Genomic DNA, 18,238 nt, shown 5'->3' on the forward strand with positions numbered 1-18,238 from the left:
GTAGCGTCTCAGTAAACTATAGGATCATGGAATGTAGAGAGCGTAGTGTCTCAGTAAACTATAGGATCATAGAACGCAGAGAGACAGCGTAGCGTCTCAGTAAACTATAGGATCTTAGAACGCAGAGAGACAGCGTAGCGTCTCAGTAAACTATAGGATCGTAGAACGCAGAGAGACAGCGTAGCGTCTCAGTAAACTATAGGATCGTAGAACGCAGAGAGACAGCGTAGCGTCTCAGTAAACTATAGGATCGTAGAACGCAGAGAGACAGCGTAGCGTCTCAGTAAACTATAGGATCGTAGAATGCAGAGACAGCGTAGCGTCTCAGTAAACTATAGGATCATAGAACGCAGAGAGACAGCGTAGCGTCTCAGTAAACTATAGGATCGTAGAATGCAGAGACAGCGTAGCGTCTCAGTAAACTATAGGATCGTAGAACGCAGAGAGACAGCGTAGCGTCTCAATAAACTATAGGATCGTAGAACGCAGAGAGACAGCGTAGCGTCTCGGTAAACTATAGGATCATAGAACGCAGAGAGACAGCGTAGCGTCTCAGTAAACTATAGGATCGTAGAATGCAGAGACAGCGTAGCGTCTCAGTAAACTATAGGATCATAGAACGCAGAGAGACAGCGTAGCGTGTGTGCGTGCGTGCGTGTTACCTGTGTCTTTCTGGTTTCGATCTTGAAGCCCAGTTTCAAGCTGACCAGGATCTTGACGGTGCTCAGGCTGATATGGATCCTATAGGCTGGAAGGACACACATATTCAGACTGATATGATCCTATAGTCTGGCAGAAACCAACCCTAAAGGGCGAGGTCGCGCCAATTCTTGACCATCTGGCCATTGATATACATATATCGGACCAGTTACCCATATATGGAGATCCCTGCATGATAGTCAATAATGTGATGTCAGAACATGCCCATATATGGGCATTACCAAATATGGGCATTCCCAGATATGCCCTTGATATTGATGACATTGTGACAGGGATCTCCATATGGGCATAAAACAGACAAGGACGTAATTCATTTGCAAGTGTGATCTGGGAATGCCCATATATGGGCATGTTCTAACATCACATTGTCGACTATATATGGGCATAAAATATATGGGTATAAAAGGGACATCAAGCCACAGCGTGATGTCATAGTGGCAAACCCATTCTGTTAAGAGTGGTTCCCCTGGCATCACAGTGACATCAGATCATGATGTCAGAGATATTTATATTCAGATACCCTCTCGATTGTGGAACCACTAGTAGATTTTAGAAGTAGAATATTAAAATCAATGTTAATGAGAACAACATCATTTTGGTTTTACTTGTATTAAGCAGAAGCCTTAGATCGACCAGGACATTCTGTAGAGAATCGAAGGCCAGCTGTAAATTCTCGACAGCAAGCTCAACTGAATCGGCAACACAATATAAAACGGTGTCGTCAGCATAAAGATGAAACTGACAGTTAGTCAATGTGGACATAATATTGTTGATGTATAAAGTAAAAAGCACTGGGCCTAAGACTGAGCCTTGCGGGACCCCTGAAGAGACAGGCAGGAAGCCAGACTGCGAACTCCCAACTTTAACAGATTGAAATCTAGCACCCAGATCGTTATGAGACCAGTCTAAATCTAGCACCCAGATCGTTATGAGACCAGTCTAAGTTATAGTGATGATAGAGGTGATAGTTACTTATTATAGATAGTTATGAGACCAATCTAAGTTATAGTGATGATAGAGGTGATGGTTACTTATTATAGATAGTTATGAGACCAATCTAAGTTATAGTGATGATAGAGGTGATAGTTACTTATTATAGATAGTTATGAGACCAATCTAAGTTATAGTGATGATAGAGGTGATAGTTACTTATTATAGATAGTTATGAGACCAATCTAAGGCGGCATTATTAAATCCAAGATTGTGTATAGATTATGACTATGTGTATATAGTGTATATAATGTACATACAGATTGTGTATAGATTATGACTATGTGTATATAGTGTATATAATGTACATACAGATTGTGTATAGATTATGACTATGTGTATATAGTGTATATAATGTGTACATAGTGCATATAATGTGTACATAGTGTATATAATGTGTATATAGTGTATATAATGTGTATATAGTGTATATAGTGTATATAATGTGTATATCGTGTATATATAATGTGTATATAGTGTATATAATGTGTATATCGTGTATATATAATGTGTATTTAGTGTATATAATGTGTATATAGTGTATATAATGTGTATATAGTGTATATCGTGTATATAATGTGTATATCGTGTATATAATGTGTATATCGTGTATATAATGTGTATATCGTGTATATAATGTGTACATAGTGTATATAATAATAATAATAATAATGAATTGCATTTTTATAGCGCTTTTCTAAGCAAGTTGCGAACTCAAAGCGCTTACAATGGTCCATTCATTCATACATTGGGAGGTGAAGCGGCGAACAGTCAACGCCAGCGTCCTCACTTCCCACATTCACACACCAATGGTGGCAACTGTCAAGCTAACACCATTGGAGGCAACGCAGGGTTCAGTGTCTTGCCCAAGGACACTTCGACATGTAGACAGGAGTAGCTGGGATGTGAACCGCCGACCCACGGATCATTGGCCACCCCACTCTACTTCCTGAGCCACAGCCGCCCTATAATGTGTATATAGTGTATATAATGTGTATATAGTGTATATAATGTGTATATTGTGTATATAATGTGTATATCGTGTATATAATGTGTATATAGTGTATATAATGTGTATATAGTGTATATAATGTGTACATAGTGTATATAATGTGTATATAGTGTATATAATGTGTACATAGTGTATATAATGTGTATATAGTGTATATAATGTGTATATAGTGTATATAATGTGTATATCGTGTATATAATGTGTATATAGTGTATATAATGTGTATATAGTGTATTAATGTACATACGTAGTCCTGTTGCCTCCATAGCAGAGGCCGTCATCACTGTGTCTCCAAACAGACAATATCTGGGCATCTTCAGTCCCACAACTCCTGCTACCACTGGACCTGAAAACATTAGTTAAACAAATGTTAATACATATTAATACATTAGACACATAATTATATACAATTAATTAGGGCCCGAGCACACACAGTGTGAGGACCCTATTGTATTCGCAAAGATTATTATTCTTCCGCCAAATGAATCGCGTTTTTGAGCAGCAAAACGTACTCCAAAAGTTGCGCAACTTTGCACACATATCACAAGTGGCGGAAAATTATGTATTTCAAAAATAATTAAAGCTGCAAGCAGCGATGACCGGGCCCTCGCAGCTCTACCCACGTCACAAGGGGCAGCAGCCAATCAGAAGAGGGGGCGGGGCTAGTTTAACCAATTAAGATGAAGGACTCTTAATCAAGCCATATGACGCCACCCACACGTCTGTACGACAAACGGTTCATGAGATAAAGAGGCACTTCCTGTTTGGCGAAGGGCACTTCCTGTTTGGCGAAGGAAGCGCCAAATATGGTTAAGGACTCTTGATCAAGTCATATGACACCACCCATGTGTCTGTACGACAAACGGTTCATGAGATAAAGAGGCACTTCCTGTTTGTCGAAGGGCACTTCCTGTTTGGCAAAGGAAGTGCCAAATATGGTTAAGGACTCTTAATCAAGTCATATAACACCAGCCACGAGTCTGTACGGCAAACGGTTCATGATTTATAGAGGCACTTCCTGTTTGGCGAAGGGCACTTCCTGTTTGGCGAAGGAAGTGCAAAATATGGTTAAAGACTCTTTATCAAGTCATATGACACCAGCCACGAGTCTGTACGACAAACGGTTCATGATTTATAGAGGCACTTCCTGTTTGGCGAAGGGGACTTCCTGTTTGGCGAAGGAAATTTTACGCTTCGCCACGGTCACGCCATTTTACGAAAACTCACGATTTTGATAACTTACATCGTTAAGGTGTCTTGAGTATGCCGAGCGAATTTGAAGTTGATCCGATTAACCCCCTAGGAGGAGTTTGTTAAAGTGCGACCCGTGAAAACGGCCAAAAATGCACCAAAATGACACTAATTAGTCAAAATGGCTGACTTCCTGTTTGGTTTCGGACATGGCGCCAAGAGACTTTTTTGTGAGTCCGGACATGATACAGGTGTGTACCGATTTTTGTACTTGTGGGTGAAACCGTATAGTGGGGCTGTTGCGTTGAAATTTTGTAGGGGCGCTGTTGCGCCATTAGGCCACGCCCACTTTTATTTGTTTTTAAATACGTAAGTTTTCGCCACTTGTGATGTGCGTGCAAAGTTGCGCAACTTTTGGAGTACGTTTGGCGCCTCAAAAACGCAATTTACTTTCGGAAAAATAAGAATAAGAATTAAAGCTGCAAGCAGCGATGACCGTGCCCTTCCAGCTCTACCCACGTCACAAGGGGCAGCAGCCAATCAGAAGAGGGGGCGGGGCTAGTTAAACAAATTAAGCTGAAGGACTCCTAATCAAGTCATATGACACCACCCACACGTCTGTACGACAAACGGTTCATGAGATATAGAGGCACTTCCTGTTTGGTGAGAGGCACTTCCTGTTTGGCGAAGGAAGCGCCAATTAAGGTTAAGGACTCTTAATCAAGTCATTTGACACCAGCCACGAGTCTGTACGACAAACGGTTCATGAGTTATAGAGGCACTTCCTGTTTGGCGAAGGGCACTTCCTGTTTGGCGAAGGAAGTGCCAATTAAGGTTAAGGACTCTTAATCAAGTCATTTAACACCAGCCACGAGTCTGTATGACAAACGGTTCATGAGTTATAGAGGCACTTACTGTTTGGCGAAAGGCACTTCCTGTTTGGCGAAGGAAGTTTGACACATCGCCACGGTCACGCCGTTTTACGAAAACTCGCAATTTTGATAACTTTTCATCGTTAAGGTGTCTTGTGTACGCTACGCGAATTCGAAGTTGATCCGATTAACGCCCTAGGAGGAGTTCGTTAAAGTGCGACCCGTGAAAACGGCCGAAAATGCGCCAAAACGCCACTAATTAGTCAAAATGGCTGACTTCCTGTTTGATTTCGGACATGGCGCCAAGATACTTTTTTGTGAGTCCGGACATGATACAGGTGTGTACCGATTTTCGTACTTGTGGGTGAAACTGTATAGTGGGGCTGTTGCGTTGAAATTTTGTAGGGGGCGCTGTTGCGCTGTTGTTGTTGTTGTAATAAGTGTAATAAGTGTAATAAGTGTAATAGTGTAATAGTGTAATAAGTGTAATAGTGTAACCGCTGTGACGTGGGTCATCGCTGCTTGCAGCTTTAATTAGGGCCCGAGCACACACAGTGTGTGAGGACCCTATTGTAATTGCAAAGATTATTAGGGCCCGAGCACACACAGTGTGTGAGGACCCTATTGTAATTGCAAAGATTATTTTCCCGAAAGTAAATCGCGTTTTTGAGGCGCCAAACGTACTTCAAAAGTTGCGCAACTTTGCACACACATCACAATTGGCGAAAATTTACGTAATAAAAAATAATCAAAAGGGGGCGTGGCCTAATGGCTCAATAGCGCCACCTACACAACTTCGTGCCTCAAGCCCCACCATACGGTTTCACCTACATGTACGAAAATCGGTACACACCTGTATCATGTCAGGACTTAGCAAAAAGTCTCTTGGCGCCACGTCCGAAACCAAACAGGAAGTCAGCCATTTTGACTAATTAGTGGCGTTTTGGCGCATTTTTGGCCGTTTTCACGGGTCGCACTTTAACAAACTCCTCCTAGGGGGTTAATTGGATCAACTTCAAGTTCGCTCGGCATACTCAAGACACCTTAACGATGAAAAGTTGTGCGAATTGTGAGTTTTCGTAAAACGGCGTGCCCGTGGCGAAGCGTCAAACTTCCTTCGCCAAACAGGAAGTGCCCTTCGCCAAACAGGAAGTGCATCTATAAATCATGAATCGTTTGTCGTACAGACTCGTGGCTGGTGTCATATGACTTGATTAAGAGTCCTTAACCATATTTGGCAATTCCTTCGCCAAACAGGAAGTGCCCTTCGTCAAACAGGAAGTGCCTCTATAAATCATGAACCGTTTGTCGTAGAGACTCGTGGCTGGTGTCATATGACTTGATTAAGAGTCCTTAAGCATATTTGGCACTTCCTTTGCCAAACAGGAAGTGCCCTTCGCCAAACAGGAAGTGCCTCTATAAATCTTGAACCGTTTGTCGTACAGACTCGTGGCTGGTGTCATATGACTTGATTAAGAGTCCTTAACCATATTTGGCACTTACTTCGCCAAACAGGAAGTGCCCTTCGCCAAACAGGAAGTACCTCTATAAATCATGAACCGTTTGTCATACAGACTCATGGCTGGTGTCATAACACTTGATTAAGAGTCCTGAACCATATTTGGCACTTCCTTCTCCAAACAGGAAGTGCCCTTCGCCAAACAGGAAGTGCCTCTTTATCTCATGAACCGTTTGTCGTGAAGACTCGTGGGTGGCATCATATGACTTGATTAAGAGTCCTTAACCTTAATTGGCACTTCCTTCGCCAAACAGGAAGTTCCCTTCGCCAAAGAGGAAGTGCCTTTATAAATCATGAACCGTTCGCCGTATAGACTCGTGGCTGGTGTCATATGACTTGATTAAGAGTCCTTAACCTTAATCGGAACTTCCTTCGCCAAACAGGAAGTGCCCTTCGCCAAACAGGAAGTGCCTCTTTATCTCATGAACCGTTTGTCGTACAGACGTGTGGGTGGCGTCATATGGCTTGATTAAGAGTCCTTCAGCTTAATTGGTTAAACTAGCCCCGCCCCCTCTTCTGATTGGCTGCTGCCCCTTGTGATGTGGGTAGAGCTGCGAGGGCCCGGTCATCATCATCATCAAAATTGTGAGTTTTCGTAAAACGGCGTGCCCGTGGCGAAGCGTCAAACTTCCTTCACCAAACAGGAAGTTCCCCCTCTTCTGATTGGTCCATACTTGATTGTTCCTTTTTTTGGCTGTTACTCATAAACCGTTTATCGTACAGAGTTGTGGCTGGTATCATATGACTTGACTAAGAGTCCTTCACCTTAATTGGTTTAACTTAGCCCCGCCCCCTCTTCTGATTGGTCGATTATTGATAGTTCCTATTTGCCATTTTCAATGGTTTGTAATAAGTGCAATAGTGTAACTGTCTAGGTGTGATAACTGTAATAGCGCAATAACTGTAATAGTGTAATAAGTGTAATAGTGTAATAAGTGTAATAGTGTATTAGTGTAATAAGTGTAATAGTGTAATAAGTGTAATAGTGTAATAAGTGCAATAGTGTAATAGTGTAATAAGTGTAATAGTGTAATAAGTGTATTAGTGTAATAAGTGTAATAGTGTAATAGCACAATAAGTGTAATAGTGTAATAAGTGTAATAGTGTAATAGTGTAATAAGTGTAATAGTGTAATAGTGTAATAGTGTAATAAGTGTAATAGTGTAAAAGTGCAATAAGTGTAATAGTGTAATAGTGTAATAAGTGTAATAGTGTAATAAGTGTAATAGTGTAATAGTGTAATAAGTGTATTAGTGTAATAGCGCAATAAGTGTAATAGTGTAATAAGTGTAATAGTGTAATAAGTGTAATAGTGTAATAGCGCAATAAGTGTAATAGTGTAATAAGTATAATAGTGTAATAGTGTAATAAGTGTAATAGTGTAATAGCGCAATAAGTGTAATAGTGTACTAGTGTAATAGCGCAATAAGTGTAATAGTGTAATAGTGTAATAGCAGAATAAGTGTAATAGTGTAATAGCACAATAAGTGTAATAGTGTAATAGTGTAATAAGTGTAATAGTGTAATAGCACAATAAGTGTAATAGTGTAATAAGTGTAATAGTGTAATAGTGCAATAAGTATAATAGTGTAATTGTGTAATAGCAGAATAAGTGTAATAGTGTAATAGCACAATAAGTGTAATAGTGTACTAGTGTAATAGCGCAATAAGTGTAATAGTGTAATAGTGTAATAGCAGAATAAGTGTAATAGTGTAATAGCACAATAAGTGTAATAGTGTAATAGTGTAATAAGTGTAATAGTGTAATAGTGTAATAAGTGTATTAGTGTAATAGCGCAATAAGTGTAATAGTGTAATAAGTGTAATAGTGTAATAAGTGTAATAGTGTAATAGCGCAATAAGTGTAATAGTGTAATAAGTATAATAGTGTAATAGTGTAATAAGTGTAATAGTGTAATAGTGCAATAAGTGTAATAGTGTACTAGTGTAATAGCAGAATAAGTGTAATAGTGTAATAGCACAATAAGTGTAATAGTGTAATAGTGTAATAAGTGTAATAGTGTAATAGCACAATAAGTGTAATAGTGTAATAAGTGTAATAGTGTAATAGTGCAATAAGTATAATAGTGTAATTGTGTAATAGCAGAATAAGTGTAATAGTGTAATAGCGCAATAAGTGTAATAGTGTACTAGTGTAATAGCGCAATAAGTGTAATAGTGTAATAGCAGAATAAGTGTAATAGTGTAATAGCACAATAAGTGTAATAGTGTAATAGTGTAATAAGTGTAATAGTGTAATAGCGCAATAAGTGTAAGAGTGTAATAAGTGTAACAGTATAATAGTTCAATAGCGCAATAAGTGTAATAGTGTAATTGCGACCGTCAGGGAGCAGTTTACTCTGAAAACCTCCGCCGTCCGTCCGTCCGTCCGTCCGTCACACGTCACACGTCACACCTTTGTTTGTGTACGGTGTGATGTCATATATCTTCAGTATGACATCACACCACATGTGTACACAAACCTTTGTGTACGTTGCTGTGGCAACAGTCTGTTGTTGCTGGTCTGTTAGTGTACGTTAGCAACCACCTTAGCAACCATGGTTTTACCCTAGCAACCAACTGTTTACCCTAGCAACCAACTGTTTACCATAGCAACCATGTTTTTTTACCCTAGCAACCAACTGGGCATAAAAGGGATTCTGTTAGGGATCTCCATATATGGGCATAAAAGGGATTCTGTTAGGGATCTCCATATATGGGCATAAAAGGGATTCTGTTAGGGATCTCCATATATGGGCATAAAAGGGATTCTGTTAGGGATCTCCATATATGGGCATAAAAGGGATTCTGTTAGCTGTTAGTGATCTCCATATATGAGCATAAAAGGGATGCTGTTAGGGATCTCCATATATGGGCATAAAAGGGATTCTGTTAGGGATCTCCATATATGGGCATGAAAGGGATTATGTTAGGGATCTCCATATATGGGCATAAAAGGGATTGTATCCCAGATGATGCCCTGTTAGGAGATCCACACTAACAGAATCCATATATGGTCCTACCGACAGCTGCTATAAGCCAACCCTGGCGATAAGGTCTGAGTCGAAGAAATGCTTCTTTCCTGGCAAGAATTGCCCCTTTATACTGTAGGGCTCGTTTGTGTATTGTATGACATCACGCCACATCATCGGCTGAGGACTGTGTGATGTCATCATGCACGCAAACGAGTGGGCGCGCTTCCAGAGGATCAACAACAACAAAAAGCAGCAAGAACGCAAAGCCATTGACAAGGCCCTGCAGAAAATGCATGACACGCTGCTGCGCCACACTCAGCACCCCTAAAAACCAGTACTTGGGATTTGTTGATGTAAATGTTCTCATAGAGTGTAATAATTGGTAAAACAAACTTTTGGCCTATTTGTGGAGATAAGCGACCAACGGTCGCTTATCTCCCGATTAGGGAGTCTTACTGGTAGTGTAATAGCGGAAAAGTGTAATAGTGAAATAAGTGTTATAGTGTAATAGGGCAATAAGTGTAAAAGGGCAATACATTTAATAGTATAACCGCTACCCCTTGTGACGTGGGTAGAGCTGCGAGGGCCCGGTCATTGCTGCTTGCAGCTTTAATTAGGGCCCGAGCACACACAGTGTGTGAGGACCCTATTGTAATTGCAAAGATTATTATTATTATTCTTCCCGATAAAGAATCGCATTTTTGAGGGGCAAAACGTACTCCAAAAGTTGCGGAACTTTGCAAGCACATTACACGTGGCGAAAATTTGCGTAATAAAAAAAAAAAAAAAAGGGGGCGTGGCTAATTGCGCAACAGCGCCCCCTACAAAACTTTGTGCCTCAAGCCCCACCATACGATTTCACCTACACGTACAAATATCGGTACACATCTGTATCGTGTCCGGACTCACAAAAAAGTCTCTCGGCACCACGTCCGAAACCAAACAGGAAGTCAGCCATTTTGACTAATTAGTGGCGTTTTGGTGTGTTTTTGGCCGTTTTCACGCGTCACACTTTAACGAACTCCTCCTAGGGGGTTAATCGGATCAACTTCAAGTTCGGTCGGCATACTCAAGACACCTTAACGATGAAAAGTTGTGCGAATCGTGAGTTTTCGTAAAACGGCGTGCCCGTGGCGAAGTGTCAAACTTCCTTCACCAAACAGGAAGTGCCCCCTCTTCTGATTGGTCCATACTTGATTGTTCCTTTTTTTGGCTGTTACTCATCAACCGTTTATCGTACAGAGTTGTGGCTGGTATCATATGACTTGACTAAGTGTCCTTCACCTTAACTGGTTTAACTAAGCCCCGCCCCCTCTTCTGATTGGCCGAAACTTGATTGTTCCTTTTTTGGCTGTTTCTCATCAACCGTTTATCGTACAGAGTTGTGGCTGGTATCATATGACTCGATTAAGAGTCCTTAACCTTAATTGACGCTTCCTTCGCCAAACAGGAAGTGTTATTCACCAAACAGGAAGTGCCTCTATAACTCATGAACCGTTTGTCGTACAGACTCGCGGCTGGTGTCATACATTTTTTTTTTCTCAAAACATTTTTTTTTTCTCAAATTTTTTTTTTCTCAAAATTTTTTTTTTCTCAAAAATTTTTTTTTCTCAAATTTTTTTTTCTCAAAATTTTTTTTCTCAAAATTTTTTTTTCTCAAATTTTTTTTTCTCAAATTTTTTTTTCTCAAAATTTTTTTTTCTCAAATTTTTTTTTCTCAAATTTTTTTTTTCTCAATTTTTTTTTTCTCAATTTTTTTTTCTCAAACATTTTTTTTTGAGAAAAACTTTAAACTATCGTTAAAGTGCGACCCGTGATAACGGCCAAAAATGCGCCAAAACGCCACTAATTAGTCGAAATGGCTGACTTCCTGTTTGGTTTCTGATTGGCTGCTGGCCTTGTGACGTGGGTAGAGCTGCGAGGGCCCGGTCATTGCTGCTTGCAGCTTTAATTATTATTATTCTTCCCGATAAAGAATCGCATTTTTGAGGGGCAAAACGTACTCCAAAAGTTGCGGAACTTTGTAAGCACATTACACGTGGCGAAAATTTACATAATTCAAAAAAAGAAAAAAGGGGGCGTGGCTAATTGCGCAACAGCGCCCCCTACAAAACTTTGTGCCTCAAGCCCCACCATACGATTTCACCTACACGTACGAAAATCGGTACACATCTGTATCGTGTCCGGACTCACAAAAAAGTCTCTCGGCACCACGTCCGAAACCAAACAGGAAGTCAGCCATTTTGACTAATTAGTGGCGTTTTGGTGTGTTTTTGGCGGTTTTCACGCGTCACACTTTAACGAACTCCTCCTAGGGTGTTAATCGGATCAACTTCAAGTTCGGTCGGCATACTCAAGACACCTTAACGATGAAAAGTTGTGCGAATCGTGAGTTTTCGTAAAACGGCGTGCCCGTGGCGAAGTGTCAAACTTCCTTCACCAAACAGGAAGTGCCCCCTCTTCTGATTGGTCCATACTTGATTGTTCCTTTTTTTGGCTGTTACTCATCAACCGTTTATCGTACAGAGTTGTGGCTGGTATCATATGACTCGATTAAGAGTCCTTAACCTTAATTGACGCTTCCTTCGCCAAACAGGAAGTGTTCTTCACCAAACAGGAAGTGCCTCTATAACTCATGAACAGTTTGTCGTACAGACTCGCGGCTGGTGTCATACATTATTTTTTTCTCAAAACATTTTTTTTTCTCAATTTTTTTTTTTTTCTCAAAAAATTTTTTTTTCTCAATTTTTTTTTTCTCAAAATTTTTTTTTTCTCAAAAATTTTTTTTTCTCAAAGTTTTTTTTCTCAAAGTTTTTTTTCTCAAATTTTTATTTCTCAAATTTTTTTTTCTCAAATTTTTTTTTCTCAAATTTTTTTTTCTCAATTTTTTTTTTCTCAAATTTTTTTTTTCTCAATTTTTTTTTCTCAAACATTTTTTTTTTGAGAAAAACTTTAAACTATCGTTAAACAGCGACCCGTGATAACGGCCAAAAATGCGCCAAAACGCCACTAATTAGTCGAAATGGCTGACTTCCTGTTTGGTTTCTGATTGGCTGCTGGCCTTGTGACGTGGGTAGAGCTGCGAGGGCCCGGTCATTGCTGCTTGCAGCTTTAATTAGGGCCCGAGCACACACAGTGTGAGGACCCTATTGTAATTGCAAAGATTATTAGGGCCCGAGCACACACAGTGTGTGAGGACCCTATTGTAATTGCAAAGATTATTATTAGGGCCCGAGCCACACACAGTGTGTGAGGACCCTATTGTATTTGCAAAGATTATTATTATTATTATTATTATTTTCCCGAAAGTAAATCGCGTTTTTGAGGCGCAAAACGTACTCAAAAAGTTGCGCAACTTTGCACACACATCACAAGTGGCGAAAATGTACGTATAAAAAAAAAAAAAAAGGGGGGCGTGGCCTAATGGCGCAACAGCGCCCCCTACAAAACTTCGTGCCTCAAGCCCCACCATACGGTTTCACCTACACGTATGAAAATCGGTACACATCTGTATCGTGTCCGGACTCACAAAAAAGTCTCTCGGCGCCACGTCCGAAACCAAACAGGAAGTCAGCCATTTTGACTAATTAGTGGCGTTTTGGTGTATTTTTGGCCGTTTTCACGTGTCGCACTTTAACGAACTCCTCCTAGGGGGTTAATCGGATCAACTTCAAGTTTGCTCGGCATACTCAAGACACCTTAACGATGAAAAGTTGTGCGAATCGTGAGTTTTCGTAAAACGGCGTGCCCGTGGCGAAGGGTCAAACTTCCTTCACCAAACAGGAAGTGCCCCCTCTTCTGATTGGTCCATACTTCATTGTTCCTTTTTTTGGCTGTTACTCATCAACCGTTTATCGTACAGAGTTGTGGCTGGTATCATATGACTTGATTAAGAGTCCTTAACCTTAATTGACGCTTCCTCCGCCAAACAGGAAGTGCCCTTCACCAAACAGGAAGTGCCTCTATAACTCATGAACCGTTTGTCGTACAGACTCGCGGCTGGTGTCATAACATTTTTTTTTCTCAACATTTTTTTTCTCAATTTTTTTTCTCAAAATTTTTTTTTTCTCAAATTTTTTTTTTCTCAAATTTTTTTTTCTCAAATTTTTTTTTCTCAAATTTTTTTTTCTCAAATTTTTTTTTTCTCAATTTTTTTTTTCTTAATTTTTTTTTTCCTCAATTTTTTTTTCTCAAATTTTTTTTTTTCTCAAATTTTTTTTCTCAAATTTTTTTTTTCTCAAATTTTTTTTTCTCAATTTTTTTTTCTCAAAACATTTTTTTCTCAAAAATTTTTTTTCTCAACATTTTTTTTTCTCAAATTTTTTTTCTCAAATTTTTTTTTTTGAGAAAAACGTTAAACTATCGTTAAAGTGCGACCCGTGATAGCGGCCAAAAATGCGCCAAAACGCCACTAATTAGTCGAAATGGCTGACTTCCTGTTTGGTTTCTGATTGGCTGCTGGCCTTGTGACGTGGGAAGAGCTCCGAGGGCCCGTCCATTGCTGCTTGCAGCTTTAATTAGGGCCCGAGCACACACAGTGTGAGGACCCTATTGTAATTGCAAAGATTATTATTATTCTTCCCCCTAAAGAATCGCGTTTTTGAGGCGCAAAACGTACTCAAAAAGTTGCGCAACTTTGCACACACATCACAAGTGGCGAAAATTTACGTATTTAAAAAAAATAAAAGGGGGCGTGGCCTAATGGCGCAACAGCGCCCCCTACAAAACTTCGTGCCTCAAGCCCCACCATACGGTTTCACCTACACGTACGAAAATCGGTACACATCTGTATCGTGTCCGGACTCACAAAAAAGTCTCTCGGCGCCACGTCCGAAACCAAACAGGAAGTCAGCCATTTTGACTAATTAGTGGCGTTTTGGTGTATTTTTGGCCGTTTTCACGTGTCGCACTTTAACGAACTCCTCCTAGGGGGTTAATCGGATCCACTTCAAGTTCGCTCGGCATACTCAAGACACCTTAACGATGAAAAGTTGTGCGAATCGTGAGTTTTCGTAAAACGGCGTGCCCGTGGCAAAGGGTCAAACTTCCTTCACCAAACAGGAAGTGCCCCCTCTTCTGATTGGTCCATACTTGATTGTTCCTTTTTTTGGCCGTTACTCATCAACCGTTTATCGTACAGAGTTGTGGCTGGTATCATATGACTTGACTAAGAGTCCTTCACCTTAATTGGTTTAACTAAGCCCCGCCCCCTTTTCTGATTGGCCGAAACTTGATTGTTCCTTTTTTGGCTGTTACTCATCAACCGTTTATCGTACAGAGTTGTGGCTGGTATCATATGACTTGATTAAGAGTCCTTAACCTTAATTGACGCTTCCTTCGCCAAACAGGAAGTGCCCTTCACCAAACAGGAAGTGCCTCTATAACTCATGAACCGTTTGTCGTACAGACTCGCGGCTGGTTTCATACTTTTTTTTTTTTCTCAAACATTTTTTTTTTCTCAAAGAATTTTTTTTTTCTCAAAAAAAATTTTTTCTCAAATTTTTTTTTCTCAAATTTTTTTTTTCTCAAAAATTTTTTTTTCTCATTTTTTTTTCTCAAATTTTTTTTTCTCAAATTTTTTTTTTCTCAAATTTTTTTTTCTCAAATTTTTTTTTTCTCAAAATTTTTTTTTTCTCAATTTTTTTTTTCTCAAATTTTTTTTTCTCAAATTTTTTTTTCTCAATTTTTTTTTCTCAATTTTTTTTTTCTCAGCACAATAAGTGTAATAGTGTAATAAGTGTAATAGTGTAACAGCACAATAAGTGTATTAGTGTAATATGTGTATTAGTGTAATAGTGTAATAGTGCAATAAGTGTAATAGTGTAATAGCGCAATAAGTGTAATAGTGTTATAGTGTAATAAGTGTAATAGTGTAATAGTGTAGTAAGTGTAATAGTGTAATAGCGCAATAAGTGTAATAGTGTAATAAGTGTAATAGTGTAATAGTGTAATAGTGTAATAATTGTGATAGTGTAATAAGTGTAATAGCACAATAAGTGTAATAGTGTAATAAGTGTAATAGCGTAATAAGTGTATTAGTGTAATAGCACAATAAGTGTAATAGTGCAATAAGTGTAATAGTGTAATAGTGTAATAAGTGTAATAGTGTAATAGCGTAATAGTGCAAAAACTGTAATAGTGAAATAAGTGTAATAGTGTAATAGGGCAATAAGTGTAATAGGGTAACTGCTGCCCCTTGTGACGTGGGTAGAGCTCCGAGGGCCCGGTCATCGCTGCTTGCAGCTTTAATTATTATTATTATTTTCCCGAAAGTAAATCGCGTTTTTGAGGCGCAAAACGTACTCAAAAAGTTGCGCAACTTTGCACACACATCACAAGTGGCGAAAATGTAAGTATTTAAAAAAAAATAAAAGGGGGCGTGGCCTAATGGCGCAACAGCGCCCCCTACAAAACTTCGTGCCTCAAGCCCCACCATACGGTTTCACCTACACGTACGAAAATCGGTACACATCTGTATTGTGTCCGGACTCACAAAAAAGTCTCTCGGCGCCACGTCCGAAACCAAACAGGAAGTCAGCCATTTTGACTAATTAGTGGCGTTTTGGTGTATTTTTGGACGTTTTCATGTGTCGCACTTTAACGAACTCCTCCTAGGGGGTTAATCGGATCAACTTCAAGTTCGCTCGGCATACTCAAGACACCTTAACGATGAAAAGTTGTGCGAATCGTGAGTTTTCGTAAAACGGCGTGCCCGTGGCGTAGCGTCAAACTTCCTTCACCAAACAGGAAGTGCCCCCTCTTCTGATTGGTCCATACTTCATTGTTCCTTTTTTTGGCTGTTACTCATCAACCGTTTATCGTACAGAGTTGTGGCTGGTATCATATGACTTGATTAAGAGTCCTTAACCTTAATTGACGCTTCCTTCGCCAAACAGGAAGTGCCCTTCACCAAACAGGAAGTGCCTCTATAACTCTTGAACCGTTTGTCGTACAGACTCGCGGCTGGTGTCATAATTTTTTTTTCCTCAAATTTTTTTTTTCTCAAATTTTTTTTTTCTCAAAAATCTTTTTTTCTCAAATTTTTTTTTTCTCAAATTTTTTTTTCTCAAAAATTTTTTTTTCTCAAATTTTTTTTTTCTCAATTTTTTTTCTCAAAAATTTTTTTTTCTCAAAAATGTTTTTTTCTCAAAATTTTTTTTTTCTCAAATTTATTTTTCTCAAAAAATTTTTTTCTCAAAATGTTTTTTTCTCAAAATTTTCTTTTTTTCTCAAATTTTTTTTTTCTCACAATTTTTTTTTTGAGAAAAACTTTAAACTATCGTTAAAGTGTGACCCGTGATAACGGCCAAAAATGCGCCAAAACGCCACTAATTAGTCGAAATGGCTGACTTCCTGTTTGGTTTCTGATTGGCTGCTGGCCTTGTGACGTGGGTAGAGCTGCGAGGGCCCGGTCATTGCTGCTTGCAGCTTTAATTAGGGCCCGAGCACACACAGTGTGAGGACCCTATTGTAATTGCAAAGATTATTATTAGGGCCCGAGCACACACAGTGTGAGGACCCTATTGTAATTGCAAAGATTATTATTATTATTATTTTCCCGAAAGTAAATCGCGTTTTTGAGGCGCAAAACGTACTCAAAAAGTTGCGCAACTTTGCACACACATCACAAGTGGCGAAAATGTAAGTATTTAAAAAAAAATAAAAGGGGGCGTGGCCTAATGGCGCAACAGCGCCCCCTACAAAACTTCGTGCCTCAAGCCCCACCATACGGTTTCACCTACACGTACGAAAATCGGTACACATCTGTATCGTGTCCGGACTCACAAAAAAGTCTCTCGGCACCACGTCCGAAACCAAACAGGAAGTCAGCCATTTTGACTAATTAGTGGCGTTTTGGTGTGTTTTTGGCCGTTTTCACGCGTCACACTTTAACGAACTCCTCCTAGGGGGTTAATCGGATCAACTTCAAGTTCGGTCGGCATACTCAAGACACCTTAACGATGAAAAGTTGTGCGAATCGTGAGTTTTCGTAAAACGGCGTGCCCGTGGCGAAGTGTCAAACTTCCTTCACCAAACAGGAAGTGCCCCCTCTTCTGATTGGTCCATACTTGATTGTTCCTTTTTTTGGCTGTTACTCATCAACCGTTTATCGTACAGAGTTGTGGCTGGTATCATATGACTTGACTAAGTGTCCTTCACCTTAATTGGTTTAACTAAGCCCCGCCCCCTCTTCTGATTGGCCGAAACTTGATTGTTCCTTTTTTGGCTGTTACTCATCAACCGTTTATCGTACAGAGTTGTGGCTGGTATCATATGACTTGATTAAGAGTCCTTAACCTTAATTGACGCTTCCTTCGCCAAACAGGAAGTGTTCTTCACCAAACAGGAAGTGCCTCTATAACTCATGAACCGTTTGTCGTACAGACTCGCGGCTGGTGTCATACATTTTTTTTTTCTCAAAACATTTTTTTTTTCTCAAAAATTTTTTTTTTCTCAAATTTTTTTTTCTCAATTTTTTTTTTCTCCAAATTTTTTTTTTCTCAAATTTTTTTTTCTCAAATTTTTTTTTCTCAACATTTTTTTTTCTCAAAAATTTTTTTTCTCAAATTTTTTTTTCTCAAAATTTTTTTTTCTCAAATTTTTTTTTTCAAACATTTTTTTTTTGAGAAAAACTTTAAACTATCGTTAAAGTGCGACCCGTGATAACAGCCAAAAATGCGCCAAAACGCCACTAATTAGTCGAAATGGCTGACTTCCTGTTTGGTTTCTGATTGGCTGCTGGCCTTGTGACGTGGGTAGAGCTGCGAGGGCCCGGTCATTGCTGCTTGCAGCTTTAATTAGGGCCCGAGCACACACAGTGTGAGGACCCTATTGTAATTGCAAAGATTATTATTATTCTTCCCCCTAAAGAATCGCGTTTTTGAGGCGCAAAACGTACTCCAAAAGTTGCGCAACTTTGCAAGCACATCACAAGTGGCGAAAAATTACGTATTTAAAA

General features: G+C 39.4%; 1 protein-coding gene across 1 annotated transcript in view; it reads right to left on the bottom strand.

The window, feature by feature from the left end:
- Nucleotides 1–18,238, bottom strand: part of LOC308298639 (retinal guanylyl cyclase 2-like) — a gene marked incomplete at its 5' end in the record, with an annotated part of 94,652 nt that overhangs the window by 5,957 nt on the left and 70,457 nt on the right. Inside the window, 2 exons of the mRNA XM_080742282.1 lie at nucleotides 663–748; nucleotides 2,970–3,068. Coding sequence (XP_080598408.1) covers nucleotides 663–748; nucleotides 2,970–3,068 — 185 coding nt within the window. The remainder of the gene's footprint in view (nucleotides 1–662; nucleotides 749–2,969; nucleotides 3,069–18,238) is intronic.

Source organism: Nannobrachium achirus, assembly GCF_963921795.1.
Source record: "Nannobrachium achirus genome assembly, chromosome: 14".
Taxonomy (NCBI): domain Eukaryota; kingdom Metazoa; phylum Chordata; class Actinopteri; order Myctophiformes; family Myctophidae; genus Nannobrachium; species Nannobrachium achirus.